Source organism: Dermacentor silvarum, chromosome 9 (genome assembly GCF_013339745.2).
Source record: "Dermacentor silvarum isolate Dsil-2018 chromosome 9, BIME_Dsil_1.4, whole genome shotgun sequence".
Lineage (NCBI taxonomy): Eukaryota > Metazoa > Arthropoda > Arachnida > Ixodida > Ixodidae > Dermacentor > Dermacentor silvarum.
The window spans coordinates 113,868,455-113,887,528 of NC_051162.1; the positions used below are offsets into that span (position 1 = coordinate 113,868,455).

The window sequence follows — 19,074 nt, forward strand, 5'->3', positions numbered from 1 at the left end:
TCCAAGAGTTATTGATGCCGACTGCTTGGCGCGCTGCCGTCAATTCGGCCGCTTGGCTCTATGGTAGTGTCCGCTCTTGTTGAATTTATTTCTCTATGGTTGTGGGTTGAGTGGAACTTGCTTTTGTGGGCACAGGTTCGCCAAATAAAAAGTCCATTTCGTCATTCACAGTTTTGCGACTGTTTTCTTCGGCGTCACTACTATGTGGCACCTGGTGGAGGTGCTAGTGCGTTCATGCACCGAACGCCCCCGCAAAGCCGCGATACCAGCCCTAAACCAGAGGACGGCACCAACTTCGCCAAGGACCAGCGAGCTAGCCGTATGCAGCAAGGACTTCTGCCGGAGTACGGACTTCTTCCCGAGAAGACCACAGGGATCAATTCAGCCCAAGTCAACGACCCCAATGGCAGCGGCAGTGTACCCCATCCTACTGTAGCAATCTCGGGAGCCACCGACCTTCCGTGGATCATCGGCTAAAGACCCTGAAACCTGGCTGGAGACATACGAGAGGACCGCGGCGTTCAATAAATGGAGCGATGATGACAAGCTGCGTCATGTCTATTTTTCGTTGGATGACGCTGCCCGGACCTGGTTTGAGAATAAAGAGACCTCTTTGGTGACGTGGGACCTATTTCGTGAGAACTTCGTGAGGACCTTCACGAGTATAGTACGAAAGGAAATGGCCGAAGTTCTCTTAGCATCCAGGGTGAAATTACCGAACGAGAACAGCGCGATCTTCACGGAGGAGATGACTCGCCTCTTCCGCCACGCCGACATATCTGAGGAAAAGAAAGTTCGGTTCTTGATGCGGGGCGTCAAAGAACAACTATTCGCCCGATCGATGCGCAACCCGCCCAAGACTGTCGAAAAATTTGTTTCGGAGGCCACAACGATCGAGAAGACGCTTGAAATGCGAGCCAGGTAATACAACCGCAGTGCGCTGACAAACTACGCCGAAGCTCAACCGCTAGGCGCCGACAACCTGCGAGAGACGATCAGAGCTGTCGTACGGGAAGAGCTGGAGAAGTTATTCCCAAGGTCGCAGCCTCAGGTGACTTCGATTGCTGACATAGTTAATGAAGAGATTCAGCGGTCACTGGAAGGGCCAGAAATTCCGGCATCGCCTCAACCGCAGCCGGAAGCGATGAACTACGCCGCCGTCGCCCACCGTCAAGGTCCCCCTACACGTTAGCGCCAGGGTCCCGTAACGCCGCAGTTCCGTCGCCCACCGCCACGGCCAGCCCGCCCGCCCGTCCACAGCACAGCTACCCGAGAAGAACGGACATTTGGCGCGCCCCCGACCACCGCACGCTCTGCTATCACTGCGGGGAAGCCGGCCATATCTACTGCCGATGCCCATACCACGTGATGGGCCTACGAGGGTTCGCCGTAAACGCGCCACGTCCACAGCTTGGCGAGTGGCCACGTGACATCGCCGACTACATCGCCTCAACACAGTGGAGACCCCGACATCCTTCGCGTTCGCCATCACCAGGATGCTACCTGTCGCCGCAGCGCCGCCCATACACTGGCCCAGCCCGGGGCCGGTCCGTGAACCCCTATCTCTATCTCTATTACGTCTCTATTTCGGACCATATAAGACCATCCGAGGTATTGGCGCACTGGACTATGAGGTCGTGCCAGACGGTATTTCGCAATCACAGCGGTGCCGCGCACAACCTGAAGTCATCCACGTGGTGCGTCTTAAGCCTTTCTACGACCGCTGATGAACATAGGTCCTTTGTTGCTTTGTTATTGTTTTTTCTTTCTGTATACGTGGTTTTGTTTTCGCTTTCGTGTTTGTAGCATCGGGACGATGTTTTTTATGTGGAGGGTATTGACACGTATACATGTTTGTCTTTCCACCGGCTAACAAATGTTAAACGTTATCGCTCGGCGCAGGAGGCGCCTTCATTGGAAGCTTCTCGAACGTTATCGATGCTTCTATCCGTCGTCTGTGGTCACCGACGCTCATGTAATCTGACTGTATGAGCGACCCAAATTGTCTAGAACTTTCTGTAATACACGCGGGCACCAGGCGTTAATATGGAACCTTCGATGACTCACGTATAAAAGCCGACGCGCTTCGCGGCTGATCAGATTTCGACGATCGCCGACTCTGTTCGCCGCTATCATTGTGCTTTGAGTGCAACTTGCTCTTGCGGGCACAGGTTCGCCCAATAAAAAGTCCGTTTCGTCATGCACAATTTTGCGACTGTTTTCACGGTCACTACTACGTGACAATATGGTCGGCCGCGGAGGTCTGTGCGGAGGTAATCAATAAAGAAGGGGACCTTTGAGGCTTCAATAGTAAGCAGGACGGAGTCCGTAGAGCCCATTCTTCGAGCAGCTAGGATGTTGATTGCTGAATTGGACTCTAGAAGGTTAGTCAAGACGTTCCCTTCTACCAGGGATGCCGACAGGTTGATGATGCCCCTACGCAAATGTTTGGGGTCTGCCACGTGGTTGCAACCTCCTAGCTCTTGCACATGATGGTGAGGGTGGCGATCTTCAAGTAGCGATCAGCCCTGTCCATGCAGGGGGTGCTTATGATGAATGTGTTTTTAATCTCGTTGGCCCGGAGGGGATCTAGCGATGTTGCAGTCGCGGAGAGGCCTGTGAACTTGATGACGATGTCGCAGAGAGACTGGATGTGTGTTGCCGCAGTTGACGGCACCACGTACACGAATAATTATTTTGTATTAAGCGGCGGTGAGTGGAGGAGGATCTGACTTAGCTGAGGTGGAGTTATGAGGGTGCTTGGCGACGTGGGCCAAGGCTTCGTAGTGTCGGAGTAAACAAATTTCTCGCGCCAATCGAGGATCTCTTCCGGAGTCATGTGGTCTCTTCCGGAGCACTAGTGGTCCGAAGATAACAACAGCGGAGACCAAAGTTCGAACACAACACACGAAAAAAGACGGAGCCGTTGCATCATCAGGAGCCAATGGTCCTGAAGTATGAAATATGGCTCATCAGGTACGGATAATCATAAGCGCTTGGGGGTGTGTTGTTGACGTGCGCTGCTGCTAGCGAGAAATTGAATTGTTAGTAAGCCAGTAGTTCCTGTTGCCTCGCTGTTGCTCGAAAATAGCGTTGAAGCAGCAGCAGATGTTAAAAAAATGAACGCGGCGCTTTGATCACGCACCAAGTAAAAATGTATCGACGATACCTTCTGTGGCTCTCATCATCATCATAGTTACCGTAGCTCCTAACCTGTCAGAGGGTCTGTACAAAACGCTAGAAACATTGAAACTAATAGGAACAGAGAAGTGCTGATAAATGTGAATTTCCGGCTACCTTACAGTGCTTCAGAGTGACATACCTCCCTGGAAACATGAAGGCACGCATCGAAGATCGTGTCATCTACTCACCATACCCTCACATCGACATCCCAGTGTGCTCCTTTTATGCCTTGGCAAAAGAGAAGTTGCTGATTAACCCCAACAAGATAGCGCTGGTGAGAACATTGTTCATGCCGTGTTGTATCGACTGTGATGCTTGCAGAGCCAGTCAGTTTTCTACACTCTAAAAACAGTTGCACCCTTTGGGGCGTATTTTTGCCACAGAACAATAATCGTCATCTGACTTGCGTGGCTTTCCTTTCTTTAACGCTGTGCGCCCGGCACTTCTCGGTCACGAACGACAAGAGCGTTATCAGCTTGACACAGCGTTCTCGACAGGATAGTAGCAAGTGCAGAGTTGTCAAGATAGGAAACGCGAGCAAGACAGATGACGATTATTGTTGTGTGGCAAAAATGCACCCCAAAGGGTGCAACTGTTCTTAGAGTGTAGTGTTCCCGCGACCGTAATAACAGCGAATCAGAAGGTCGCTGAGTAAGTAGGCTAATTCAATTAAGACAAAACGGAAGGAAGTTATCAGAACCATAGCGAATTTAAGGCGTACCACTGGTTTGCTAAATTTCGTCTGTTGTGTATATTCCACGTAAGTTAAAAAGAAATAAAGTGGAATAAACGAAGGCTGATTCTTTCTAAAGCAACATTTTTTTCATATGTAACTATCATTTCTAAAGTCTATGATCAGGTGCGTGTAATCTAACTCGATTCAAATCTAACATGAAGTGATCTTAACCCGTTTAACTCTCATCACAGCATATCTTGTGCCGCACGGATGCAGGAAGTGTTGTTGCACTGACACCTGTGATGCCAAACCTAGGGAAATTTTCCTAAATGCAAGGTTGAGGGGAAGTGGAATATTCGCACAAATCTAGGAAATATTTGCGCTAGGACGTGAAGGAACGAACAATTCAGAGACGTGATAAATCACCACTGGGACACCGTGATGACCGCTACATGGAATTGCTGACGGGACGGGATGGTTCGGTCTCGGGCACCGCAACGTACCTTCGCATTAGCCTGCGAAGTATGACAAGATGGCACTGCATAGCAGTGAACGAATATCGCCATGTAAATGATAAGGTGGGGATCTTCTGGTCTCATAACAGAGTACCACTACTGCGCTCTTGCCGTTTGTATCTCTAGCTGTGATGTCGATTTGTGTGGCCTATTTATCTGTAACAACCGCAACAAACGCTATTGCATTACCAAACAAAGCAGCACAGCCTTAGTGGACACACACCGGGTGTTTCAGCGAACGCTTTCAAAAATTTGTAAAGGTTGTCGGTGGCAGATAACACAATTCTAGTTGTTGAGCTGGTCTACTCGAAGAGGCAGACATTACTTGCAGAAAACTTGAAATGCATAATAGATTAGTTAACACAAATTCACTAATTAAGTTTTCACCTAATTACTATTTGACCCATATTACAATTTAAAAATGGTAGCCTTGGAGTTAGCAAAGCGCATCCACTCGGAACGAATTCTGAGGATGACACCAGTTTGAGATATTAATTCCCTAACTTTGCGGAGATGTGCGTTGGCGTTCCAGTTACTTTTGTGCTTAAGTGCATAAAACTACGCTTTTCTAAGAACGTAACTGGAACGGCAACGCATTTCCCCGCAATGTTCGGGAATTATTATCTCCAAACTGGTGCCATCCTGAGAATTCGTTCCAAGTGGATCCGCCTTGCGAACTCCACGGCTAGAATTTGTAAATTGCAATATGAGCCACATGGTAATTAGGTAAAAACGTAAGTACTGAATTTTTGTTAATCAGTCAATTAGGCACTTCAACTGGTCCGCCTCTTCGAGTAGACCAGCTCACGAACTAAAATTGTGCTATCTGCCACAGGCAACCTTTAAAAATGTTGGAAAGTGTCCGCTGAAACACGCTGTATATCTAGAGCTGCACGACAAGGCGCTCCATAGGCGGAGAAACCTTCTGTATAGTCTCATTGTAGACTGCTAGCGGCCACGTGTTTGGGTGTACTTTGCGGGGAGGGGGGGGGGGGGGGGCGAGTCGACCGCGCTATTGCGTGTTCCGCTGGAAACTCCGTGTAAGCGCGTAAGCGTAGTGGTTCTGCGTCAGTACGTCACGGAATTCAAGAAAATTGTATGGTATATATTTTGCACCGGTGTCGTCAAGCTGCACACCATTTCGAACCGACTACATTCTATAATGGTGTCCGGCACAAATCTTCCTACAATTCTTACTAGGTTCCATGTGGATCTCGGCAATTAGTTGTAGTGCACGCTTGGTTTGCATGTAGAGCAAAGTATAAACATGCCTGACGTCTTCTTCTGCGTAGTAGGAGGCTGGCATTGTTAGTAGCTACTTGCGCTGTCCCGTCATTTCAGCTTGAGTGCAGGGATTTTATTAAATAAATAATTTAAGCAAACTTCGTCATAATTTAAACTACAAGATGTGCTCTCTATTGGCATTCAGAAAATGGTGTTTACACATACCCCCATATTGACAAACCAAAGAACCCTATTGCAAAAATTTCGGCAAATCGAGGGATACGAGTTAAGGGAAAACTGGCTTCGGAGGTTGGCAGCAGGAGCTGAGATAAGAGAGTGGCTTTGAGAGCCGTTAGCAAGCTCCGCTCGCTTTGCATTAGATTTGGTACCTAGGCTTAGTCTAAATGTGTTGTCTTTACTTTTATCGCTCTCTCTCTCCCTGTCCATACCCGCTAGAACAGATATGAGTGCTTGCATGATATAGCTCCTGCGCTTGCTACCGTGTTAGGGCTTGCTGAAGTGAGGCTCTCGTTAAAGAGTGCACTAAATTCAAAGAAATTAGATGCGCATTCTGTGCACGTACACTCACTCGGCTATAAGGAAACAATCCTGACATTCGCTGATACTATTTTCTCTGGTTCTCTTATATACTCTGATGTGCCATGCCTAATGCTGTGATGTTAGCCACTTCGCAGCCGCTAACGGCCTGCCCACCTTCATGTGTTTCTTGCAATATTTTGAACGGAGATATGAAAATTGAGCATTTCGAAGTTATGCCCACCGAATAAACAAACGCAGACCGCGATTTTCCCGCTTAAGACCGATTTTGTGGTTCCAGCACTGAACTAAATTTCTCCGTCAGCATTTCCAATACGAAGCGGTCAAGGTCAAGCAAAAAAAATTAATACTGGGACGGGTTAAGCGCCTTGCATCTTTCTGTCATGGTTTGGTGACATCTAGGCGCTCCATAAACGAAGTGTCTTTGCGCCAAGACAGCAGACTACAATGTGGTTGTGAGAGCTTGTAGACGAAAAAGGTTTGCTATAAACACGCTAATTATCACACTGCACTAAGATTTTCAATGTAAATTGAGCAAATTAATTTTAGAGCCTTTAAAGATTTGAGTAAACGCTGGATTGCAATAGCGTTCTGACACCTATGTAGGCCTTTGAATAATCCTGCAAGCTGTTTCGTAATGCCGTGCGATCCTCAATATAAACAATTGCCCCGACACTGTGAGTAATATTTTCTTTATTTTCTTCGTTTCTTTCGGCCAACTAGCAGTTATCGATTTCTGGTATATAATACCTGCTTGCAGTCACATTTCTTAAGCAAATCCCCCAAAATCTCATTACTCTACCAGCATTATGAAAACCCTGGTATAACTAAGTTTTACTTTTCGGAAGGCGCCATATCGGCACTTCATATATGGCAGTCTGGAACAACCCTGCAAATTTCATGAGGAAAGTTATATAGACAATCAAATAAATGTCGTAAACTGAGCACGCAGAGGATCAGGACCGTTTCAATAATGTCGCTCATTTGTCTATAGATATAACGATCCACTTCGCTCGGGTGCCGAAGTGTAGTGTGGACGGCACAAAGATGCGCGTTAAATGATTTCAGTATCCATATTTCTGATCATGCAATGGCGTCTCTGCAATGAACATTGCTTAACGTTTGGCAAAGTCACCCTTTCCGTTACAATTTCTTGCAGGTGGGCGACGAACTCAGCCTCACACGTGCCGAGGTTCTGGCTAGCATGCAGCGCTACGCTGTCGGTTTCAGGCAGAACGGCATGCTTCCTGGCGACCATGTCTGCATTCACATGAACAACAGCGTGGAAAATCTGATAGCCATATACGGCTGTATCCTAGCGGGCGGGACGGTTTTCCTGGCCTATGCCTTGCTCACCGAAGGTAAGAAGACGGCCGGGAGACAGACGTTTTCCTGGCGTACAACTAATTATTGGGTTTTACGTGCCAAAACCACGATCTGATTATGAGGCACGCCTTAGTGGGGGACTCCGGAAATTTGGACCTCCTGGGGTTCTTTAACGTGCACCTAAATCTAAGTACACGGGTGTTTTTCGCATTTCGCCCCCATCGAAATGCGGCCGCCATGGCCGGGATTCCATCACGCGACCTCGTGCGCAGCAGCCCAACACTCTGCCCAACTTCAGCACGCGCACAATTGATGACGGCGTTATTTCGCGGAAGAAAGTCCCACCCAAGTACCACGCCGTAAGAGCAGGACTGCAGAACCACAAACTCCACAATATAGAGAACGCCATGAATAACAACTCTAGCTGTGCATGCTGCTGAAGGCTGAACTGGCTGGGCGCTTGCTGTGCTTAGAGAAAACTCAGAAAGTGGCGTCGCAACATTTCGTAAAGCGCGAGAGAGGCGTTCGTTTAGGACAGACACGGCTGCTCGAGTATCAATTGGCGCAACGGTACGGAAGCCGTCAGCAGTAAGGTCGACAACGTTCGAAGGCGACAATGGAGGACTTGTACAGATCGATCGCCCTTCCTCTTGCGTGGGCGAAGGGCGCCGACGCATGGGGGACAACGAGCGGTGACGCGGGGAAGGTGAACGACGTGTAAGGACTGGGCGTTCGGCTGGTGGCCTGTTCGACTGCCGACTAAAATAAGTGTCCGGGAAAGGTTACACGTCGGCGTAGGGAAACGACTGCACGAACCCATCAGAGTGCCGCATGCGGCGGCGGCAGAGTCGAGCAACATGGCCGGGAATACCGCAGGCATAACATATGGGCCTGCTGTCTTGCGTGCACCAAGGATTAGCAAAGGCAGGAGCAGGTCGATGAACGGGATGATGAACTGGTGGTAGCGGCCGTGGATGTAGCGCAATGAGTGGTTGACGAGGAGACTGCGCGGCGACGGATGCTCAAGCAAGTGGCGCGGTGACAGGGTACCGCTGATGCTGCATTGGTAGAGCCTCAGCAACTTGGTCTTCAATAACCCGCCAGAGCGTCGGGGCGAGCTGTGTAGGAGGCTGTTGTGGCAGTGGCTGCTGTTGGGGTAGCTCATCGAAGGGTAGTAGAGAAAGCTGACGTGCAACTTCCTCCCGCACGAAATCTTGGATTTGTGTGAGCAGGGGGGAGTGATCAGAGAAGACGGTCATGGAAGAGAGGGCATCGTCAGCCACTGAGGGGCGCCTGGTCAAATCGCGCTGCCTCCTCAACTCATCGTAGCTTTGGTACAAGTTTGTGAGCTCTGCTACGGTGCGCGGACACTTGGCGATCAACATTTGGAAAATGTCATCGGCGATGCCGTTCAAAATGTGCTTCAATTTGTCATTTTAGGTCATATAGAAGCATCCACACGTTTGCATAGGTCGAGAACCTCTTCGATATAACGGGTGAATGTTTCACCGGGTTGTTGCGCTCGCTCTCGTAACCGGTGCTCGGCGCGCAAATTGTAGACGGCGGGGTGACCGAAAACTTTAGCGAAACTGGTCTTGAACGCGGACCAGGACTGAAAGTCAGCTTCGTGATTTTTAAACCACAGGTGAGTCACTCTCGCTAGGTAGAAGATGACGGCATTTAACTTGGCGGTATAGCCCCATCGATTGTCCAAGCTCACCCGTTCGTAGGTAGACAACCAGTCATTGACGTCCTGCTCATGCGTACCGCTGAAAACAGCGGGTTGGCATTGCGGGACAGCGCCAGAGCTGGCAACGGAGGGTGGCGGTGACGTCGGCTGGGGAGTCAGTCATGGCAGGAGGCAGAGTCCGAGACCGGAGTTCCAGGGTGTTGATGTTCTTGAATACCCCGCACCTTCCACCTATTGTAAATGGGTGTATTGAACAGTTTAGACGGTGGCGTCTGTTAATAACCGAGAAGGCAGGTGACACAGAGCAGGAACAGCTGGTTGCCCGAACGGATCACACTCGTGCTAAGCACTGGCGATCCGGCTGGCCGTGCCCTTGTGCTCTTCTTCATTACCGCATTAACAAATTTCGATCCGAGATTACGCCGCTGCCGTCCGAGTGGTAGCCGTCAAAACTATACCTGCTTCTTTCTAAAATTTATACCCCCTGTCCTTACTAACACATGCCACGCCACTAAAAAATTCGGGGTAGCTTGCACTAGTGGCGCAAGGTTATTGACAGCGGAGCTGATCGGTTTCTAGCTAGTCCTCATTTCATGATCTTCGCGGAGCCGACGCTTTCTCTCCCGTTCCCTAGCATTCTCTCGCTGGACGTGCTCGGGGTCTCCAGGTCGCCGTCGTCGTTTTGCAGTGGCTTATTCGGCTAACCTTGCTGGGTCCAATCGGCATCGACACTGGCAGTCTCGCTTAGCGCGCCGCGATTCATGGTAAGCGGCTTCTTCCTCGGCAGTGCGAACTTTCCTAGGTCTCCGCATGCCTACGTCTGGCAGACCGCCCCCGCGCAGCAGCTTTCACACGGAACGAACAAGTGCATACGCAGTTGGCAGTGACGTCACGTCTGACTCGCAGCGCATGCGCAGTAGTGCGCAGCTGTTGGCGAAGTCGTAGGGGAAGTGGTGCGAACGCTATGCACAGTGTACGGGCGGCGAGCGTAGACGCGCCGGGATGACGTCACGGCACATGCGCAGTAGCACGCAGCTGGAGGAAGCTCGGCGGAGCCGTGTCTTTGTCGGGCGAAGCGAGCGCGCACCTGCGCCGGCGGTTACTAGGCAACGCGATGTGACGTCGCTCCGTGGAGTTTTTTTCTTTCTACGGCAGAGAGAGAAAAGGATTGCACATAGCACAGACATAGCAGAAACGTTCATCAGCGTGCGCAAGGTGACTGCTAACAAAACACCGTTAGTCTCACCGTCGTCGGTCGTAGAACTCTTTCTTTTTTTTACAGCGGAGCAGTTTATACCGAGCGTAATCTGTTTGTCGTTAGTAACAACATAGTGAGGGCTAGTTGGTTCGTGATTTGAGCAAAATGTATAAAGTAACAGCGCGAAAGGAACAAGGACGACAAAGGAACGAAGACCACAGGACAAGGGCTGACTGCCAAATGAATGTTTATTGCAAGAAAACCAGCCTTTGTTATACATATTAAGAAAACATGCGCACATCAAACACTCGCTAATCACAACCTCAATCTTTCTTTCAGGAAGTTTATTTCTTTCTCCGATAGTAGAAGTAAAGGCGAACTGACACAATTGTCACCTTCGTTGCGGGTCCAAAAGGCCTCTAAAATTTTCCTTCCTTAGATTTTCCTTATCCTATAAATTTCGTTTTATTAAACATCGGAGCGCATGCGTGTTTCTTACAATGGTCAGCTAAATGACTACCATATCCGTTCTTTACGTTATTGCAGTGTTGACGGGCACGATCATTGAAACGTTGTCCAGTTTGACCCAATGCAAACTTTTCCACAATTCAAGGGAATCTGATATACTACATTACTCGTGCAATCGGACACCAAACGGCTTTTGTGATTGACACTGTAAGCGGGGGGCCTGTGTTTCGGTTTGATGCGTGCGCAAATCGAAGACAGCTTGTAAGGGGCGTTGAAAAACAAGTTAACATTATACCTAGATTGTGTGATAACTTGTGCAAGTATGGAACAACATGCACTGCTTTCCTGTCTGGCTTCTTTTTTTTCTTCTTTAATGCCTGGTTGTGTTTTTGTTCTCTGCACGATTGTCTGGCACACAGATGTGATGACATTTTGGGTGACATGTGATGACAAAAAAGGCTGGTTTTCTCACAATAAACATTCAGTTGCCAGTCAGCGCTTGTCCTGTGGTCTTCGTTCCTTTGTCGTCCTTGTTCCTTTCGCGCTGTTACTTTATGCCTTCTGCTCTAATCATGAACCAACTAGCCCTCACTAAGTTGTTACTACGACAGACAGATTACGCTCGGCATAAACAGCTCCGCTGTAAAAAACAAAAGAATTCTACGACCGACGACGGTGAGATTAACGGTGTTTTGTTAGCAGTCGCCTTGCGCACGCTGATGAACATTTCTGCTATCACAAATTAGCTGATTAGTCAAACTGAATTGCCTACACTTAGATTTAGTCGCAATAATTGCGTATAAGCTCTAATGTCAAAATTTGAATCGCATTCGAAAACGTCACATAGAACAGTTTCCCGCTCTTTTCTAACTTTCCCCCAATTATTTTCCGCGTTTCAATGTTGAAACGGAAAACGCAGAAAAGAATGCGAAGCGAAGTCGGGCCAGCAGGTGTGGCGCCCAAGACAGCAGCGCCCTCTAAAGGTATTTCAAAAATTACCGAAGACACTTTGGGAATCCTGAAGTGTACTTGGCGAATGCCTTGGGGTCAACCCAGCGCTCCGCTTCCCTGGCTTTGCTGTTCGGTGACATGGCCAGTCACTGCTGCCGTCTGCGCTCTAGTTCATTCGTTTTGGTGTTCGGCGATATTGCCTGTCGCTGCAGCCGCTTTCGTTCTGCTTCCCTGCCTTTGGTACCCGGCGATCTAATCAGTCGCCGTTCGCGTTTCTGTTCTGCCTCCCTTGCATTCGCATCTGGTGACATGTTCAGTCGTGGCATGCGCATTCGCTCCTTGTTCTTCTGGCGTTTTGTGTTGGGGGAATCCGGCGTCCGCTGCCGCTTCCCCGAACGTCTTGGCGCGGAATCACTGGGCCGCTTCGGAGCCACGCGTCTCACTCGACTGCAACGAGACGTCTGGCGAAGGAGCGGCGGTGCAGCTGCCATCGCAGACGCGCGCGCTCGTTCTACCACTACTGTGTGACGTCACGGTTGCTATACACAGCTGCGCTCCCCACCGGCGCCCCGGTTGCTAAGGAGGGGAGGAGGTTGCGCCGCTGCGCGGAGAAGAGGCCACAGTTCGCACGATACCAGCGCACGGACGGACGCGACCGCTAGCATGAGCCATTAAAGGCTTTCGCCTTAAAATGGCAACACAACCCGATGGCTGACCTGGTGACCGCTGGCAAGCAATTGACGACAGCGTAGTCGTTGGCTGCGGCAAGGAGCAAGCAGCCGCGCCACGCTGTTTGCTAGAGCATTGCGCACTGGATTAGGGTGTGGATATGGAATGGTACTGAAGCCATGCGAAAAAAGAAAAAAAATCTTAAGTAAAGCCATGACGTCGGTTTCCTTAACGCCGTCTTGAAGCGTTCGTGCGAACACTTATTAGGCCTATCGATACATCTTTAACGCATTGACGCTAAACGTGATATCCTCTTGGATCAAGTGCTATAGATATTCAACTGTAAACTATTATTTACGTGAAAGTAACATTTAGAGAATAAATCCTACTGTATATGCTATGTGCAGATGAGCTGCGCAACGAAGTGCAAGACGGTGACTGCACACACGTCGTTACCGACGAGGAGAATGCAGTGAAGGTTAGGAAAGCTCTTGCGGGCTTAAAACTGAAGGTGAGTTGCAGCGCATGTGCAGTGTTTGTAGGCATTTATGTACGCCAAGTAAGTATGAAAAATCAACGCACCCATTGCCCTATTTCCAACTGCGATTGCCTGTAAATTGATGGCGCGGTAACCGAGCTTTTACATAGCAGAGGTGGTTCTCTTGAAAAACACAGAGCGGTCTGGTTTCAGTGGACACTTTAAGGAACCATTTACACCTTTTTTATTATTGTTGGTGGCGCTATAATTCTCGTATAAATATTGGTCTTGGTGACTCTTTCAATGATAAATGTGAACCGCTGTTGTATGGTTACATACATATGCAGACTATCTTGCCAAGCTTTGTGCAGCCTTCTATATGTGATATACTAACTCCACTGAATAAAAGATTTCTCCTCTTTAGTACACTTCTTGTTACGAATTTTAAAACACTTTTGAGTTGTGGCCTAATTCAAGTCCCTTTATTTCAACACCAAGAGAGAAGATAATTACATGAGTGATCCTGGGAGTGAAAGTAAAAAGCCGTTGTTATAGAGCAAGTCTTGCACACCGTGTATAATACGCCATCAGCGCTGACACCGTGTCCGATACCGTACATATAAAGTAACAATAATAGCAATAGAAAACGGTTTTTTTAATAAAACATTACCATAACACCACAATTTTCTTGTGCTACAGAGTTTAGAACTTGTGATAATGAGTATCGCATAATTTGATGGTCATAATTACAAAGGGCAGAGGGAGTCTTTCAAATCGCTTTACAGTGGGTATTTAATAAGATGTCGGGCTGTAAATGAAGGACGTCAGACATGTGTTTACTGTGTGACTCACGGGGCGCGTTTGCAAATATTCGCACAGCTTTCTCATCTAGCCTATGTATTGCATATATGTTTACTTCTGATGTGGTATCCCACACAAGATACGATTATGGTAATGTAGATAAAAGAGAATTATCCGAGTGGCTCTCTTTAGACCATAAATAATTTTTACAAATCGATGTGATTGAGCTGGATTACTCAATAAGGCGGACACTGATTGCGCGAAAAATCAAATTGCATATTCGGCTAATCAACAAATATTTGCTAATTTACTTTTCATTTTTAATTTACGGAGCACATTGCAATTTATGAATGGCAGCGGGTGTGTTCGCAAGGCGTATCAAAATCAGAGTGGCTTACTCGGGAGCCTCCCAATTAGATTCTATGGCAGTCGGGCAACGTAGCATGCCGTCACGGATTGAAGTTTACTCGCCTTGCGCTATCTAGGAGGCGTTGTACAAGCGTCTCAGTGGTCTCCCTTGCCCTCAAGGAGATCATAACCCCAAGGACCGCTCAGTGGCGTGGAATTGAACATTAATGCTCTCGCTTTCTGAACTGAAAAGAAGTGCTTGGGTGTGTTCGGATGTTTGGTTATGCTGCTGAAGGGGATCGCCTTTCTTTAGCTTTTTTTACAAACCCTTCACAAATGGAGACGATAGTGTACTCAGGAAAATCGGCCTCTTCTAGCCGGCTTAGCTGTCTCGAAAAACAGAAATTGGCAACACGGTCAGAAGACTTTCTGAGAGCCGAACCTAAACACATTGCAGCTACGCCCCTTTTTACCAACTTTGAGTGGGCCTATGAGTAGTTCAATATTGGTTTGCACGTTCTACGGTTGAACTGCCAACAAACGTGGTGCGCGGTGAATCTTAACTTCAAGTCTAAAAACTGGATTTTATTATTGGTTGGCAACTGATAGTTAAAGCCTGGACATGACGCTCCGTCATTAAAAGCGGGATGAATATTATTCACTTCTCTTGACCGATTTGCGAACGTGTAATTGCTAAGTAGTCATCGACAAACCTGAAGACTTTAACCACCGCTGCTGACAAGGTACTCTCAAGTCTACGGTCAACCTTACCGAGAAAGGTTTCACTTTGAATGTTCGCTACCTGAGAACCGATGCAGGTTCCTCCGGATCAACCCTTTTCCATCCCAAACAACAAATGTTGATTTTAATTAAAACACCAAAAGCTCGAGAAACGACTGGACTGGCACGCCACATTCATTCCTGAACTTAAGCCTGTCGTTTTCCGTGATGCATTCTTTGACGGCAGACATCAGCTGGTCTTGCAAAAGGGAAGACAATTGTGCAGAAAAGATGTTCAGGCTTATGGTTTTGATAGTGAAGAATACGTGTAAACTATGTTTCTGACTTCTATCCACGCGCCTCAACAACCGCTCGAGGTTTAGGTCCAGAAACAGCTTATTCGCTTACTTTATTAGGCTCAATGTCTACCTCCTCAAAGTTTTTTTTTTGCTTTTTTATGTGAGAGCATCTAAAGCCTTTCCAGGAAATTGCCCTTCCGTCAGGACGACAAAGAAACCTTCGTCATCAGCCGTCATTTGACCTGATTTTCTATTAAAAATTGCATAACCGGCTGGACTCGGCAGCGCGTTGCCATTTTCAATCCCCTTGGACTTTGTTAGCACTTCAACACACTCGGAAAAACATCTGCACTTGTCACTTTCTTCCACCTGCCTTATCACAGAACTAATGGTAACTATCTTTTCAACGGCATTCGAATACGGTTCTTGGGACGGTGCTCCGTCCCACAGTGCTTCTGTGGGACGATGATTCCCGTCATGTTGAGGATTGTGCTTGCTGGCATCGGTGTTTTCTCTCTGAAGGGTAGGCCACGCTGGACGTTGCTCCAAAAGAAGTCCTGGACCACTCGATGTACGAGCGACATTGTCGTTGCCTTCCTTTCTAGAAACCTAATGTCCCCTTGAGGCACTCTGTGAGCAGCCTGGCTTGACTCATTCATTCTGAACGCAGGATCCTACACATTCTTCTAATGTAACCTACCGTACGGCTAAACCATCCAGACCGTGTCTGTGTGACGCTGCACATATGCATAAGAATAACTGACCTCCCACTCGCTCAACTTGCTGTGTTGATTCAGGTTTACTTGCCTCGGCAGGGACCCTACAAACAAGGCTTGGAGTTAAACGAGCCTACATCACCCCAAACACCGGTCCTTTGTTATAGCGCAAGGTCTTCCAGCTTGAGCACGATGATCATGCAGTGATAGTTCTGATGAAATTGGAAGCGTCATGAGGTAGCTCCTTTGGAATTACTTCTCAATGTAGGGACGATTCTGCGTGGGACAAGCAGCCGACTTCGTCTCTACCTCCGAATTTTTGAAGATCGATGAAAAAGAGTTCCGCGAGTGCCCTGTCGCCGATCCCCAAAACAATGTTCTTGCTGTGTGCTACACGTCAGGAACCACAGGCTTGCCCAAGGGCGCTGAGATGACTCACTACAGTTACGTGGCATGCTTCTACGCATCCAGGTAAGGAATGCTAGCGTTAACTGATCGAAGCTTTCTTGCTTATTATTGAAAGTGTCTGAACGCTAACTATGTCGTTATTACGTAAGTCATGTTGTTCTGTAATGTTTAAACACCGAAAGGGATGAATTAAGCTTTTTTTAAAGCCTAGCAAAACAGCGTGACTAACCTTCAATGACGTTGCAGCAGCTCCGTCTGATCACACCACTCTTAAGTCTCGCCGAAATATTTGAGTCAAGAGCCTATGCCTTGAAATATGCGGAAAATCGGCTGGTTAGTGTTGAAACGCGTACCGCTTGTCGTCGGAAGATCAAACGATGAAATGTAAAATAAATTTTGTGAATACGGAGAAGAACAAATGGCAGTTATGACGAGGGCCCGGAACTTTGGGCAAAATGCATTTTTTTTCTTGCGTCCTTATTGTGCCTATTTAACGCATAAGCACGAGCTATGGACCTAGAAACATTTGATGGGAACTTTTGTTGGTGCCTATAAATGCCTATTTTGATATTGGTGCCTATAATGGATTTTCTGAGTGAGCTTTTCCTTGTTTTGTGCTGACCTTATTTGGTTTATGATTTTATCCCCCGTTGGCGAAGTTGGCTGCAGGTAGCCGATTATTACCACCAACACATTGCCGGCATAAAAGTTATTGTTTTACAACATTAGAGCGATTTTATACAGCCGGTAACCGGAGGCGTATAAACATGAGTGGCCGATTTGGTGGCGCTACCTGGTGAAGCTAAACTTAACAAAACAAACAAAGATCTGTTATTGCGTAACCAGCTGTATTACACTTTGTTGCTGAAGCGAATCTTCGGCAGTTGCGTCATCATTAGTACGTTGTCTTTTCAATATGTTTTTTTTTTAAGAACACTCGCGGAACACGAAAAGGTGCTGTGGTAAGTTGGAGCGTCACATTATGCCACTACAAGCGCTGTTGCTGCCGTACACATTTGTGGTAAATCACAAACGGTAAGAATTTTTCGGTGGATTTCAAACTCTCTAATGACCGCTTTGCAGCCGACGCGAAGGTCGCTGTGAGATGGGCTCAAACTGCGATACGCGACGACGCGCTTGAAGCTGTCAAGTTTGCTTTTTCGCTCAGTTCTCGTTTATAGACGTTATTATCGACAAGCTTGAGGGCTTGAGCACAATTCTGACCAGAGTATTGCGCTCATTTTGAAAATTCAGAAAAAAATCACCCTAACCTTAATATGCTGTTGCTGATCAAGTTAGTTCGACACGTTTAAGGGATAAGCGGGCGGCAACGCCGCTAAGCGTCGCCACACCGCGCTTGGAACACGCCTCTCCATCAACCACATTCCGGTACAAGCTCTAGGAAACAATGGCCGACAACCTCGTGTACACTCGAAGAGCATTTATTAGGATTCGAGCTAAAGCTTCGAGCAGGCCAATTAGCTATATATAGTTTACATCAATGACGAATTCCTGGAAGTGAATAATGCGCTATAGGTAAACAGGAGCTTCCGACTTACCAGCTGGGTAAATACAACTTACTTTGGTGAATGCCACGGCAAAAAGTCGCAGTTTCGCCCAAAAGGCGAAGCACCAATTGCGATAACAAATTAGTAGAGAGCTATACGGTGTAATGATATGAGTTTTATCGGCTGTATAAACTTGGACACATTCGCTTACTAACTGAATTAACAAGCATGGTGTCAGCTCGCACAGAAACATGAATACATCACACTCGATGACCGCAGGCAACCCCTATCAAAACGCTGGCGCGGCAGCAGCAGCGAGCGAAGGTTCGTGCGGTCTATCGCTTCAATGGAAACGGAGCGGCGAAAGCACAGCAAATACAAATGTAGGAGCCGTGTGCCGATCCTTTTCAATATACGGTGCGCCCGACCGCCCAAAGCCGCACAAAGTACAAGTACGCAGTTGCTGGCAGAGTAGAAACCGCACGCCCTCCTTCCCACGCTGCCTACCCGCTTTCCTCCTTCGGCGTGCGAGATTTAGTCGCCAGTTTACCATTGCACCAGCCGCAATATATGACATTGGTGCCGCAGCAGAACGTCCCTCGCGTGCTCTCACTCGCACATACAGCATACGGCGCGCGGCGACGATTTTATCGCCCATGGACCTTTTACGGAACCTGAAGGCGACGGCGACGACGGCAGAAATCCGCTTGGAGTGTCCATATAATTGCGATCGAAATAGAACGTGGTTGAGTGACCTCGTGTGGGAAAACAGGAATGCGGCGGAGAATGCTGTACTCGCCGCTTGCTGGCGACCAAAGAAGTGTGGGAGGGACCTCACGTGACACGCCCGGTGGGGCTGATAGTGCTGATTCGCGTGCTCCACCCGCGAAAGGATGGTTTGCCCCCTTTTCCGAAACCCGCTGGCGCTTGCGCCTGACCCGATGTTTGTCGCGCCTGCGGTTCTCATGGGACACGAGAATTCCCCAAACGTCAATCCTTCTCGGACAGAAATCCCGTGATTTCGGTACAGAAACAATTGTTAAAGGTCCTTACCGGCGAACATTCTGCAATTCTGGAGGCGGCATTACAAATGTGTTTCGCGAACTCGGGTGGATGTTGAAGGTTTTATTTCTACTGTAAAGGAACAGAGACAGCAGCCGTTACTGGGCCGGCTGCTCTATTCTCTGCTTCGTCCTCGTCTTCTTCTCGTTCGCCCCCTAGCGCCCGGTGTCCTAGTGCCCGAGCCCAAGTGCATCTCTTTATCTTCATTACACTCGGCTACGCTGCTGAAGATAGCTCTGGCGGTTGTGAGGGCGCGCTGATGCTGCAAAATCATTG

At 48.2% G+C, this 19,074-nt stretch overlaps 1 protein-coding gene across 1 annotated transcript in view; it reads left to right on the plus strand.

Moving 5' to 3' along the window:
• LOC119463845 (uncharacterized) overlaps positions 1 to 19,074 on the plus strand; it is a 66,842-nt gene that overhangs the window by 3,835 nt on the left and 43,933 nt on the right. Inside the window, exons 2-5 of the mRNA XM_049655906.1 lie at positions 3,305 to 3,457; positions 7,316 to 7,517; positions 12,866 to 12,969; positions 16,089 to 16,291. Of these exons, the coding sequence (XP_049511863.1) occupies positions 3,335 to 3,457; positions 7,316 to 7,517; positions 12,866 to 12,969; positions 16,089 to 16,291 (632 nt within the window). The 5' untranslated portion in view covers positions 3,305 to 3,334. The remainder of the gene's footprint in view (positions 1 to 3,304; positions 3,458 to 7,315; positions 7,518 to 12,865; positions 12,970 to 16,088; positions 16,292 to 19,074) is intronic.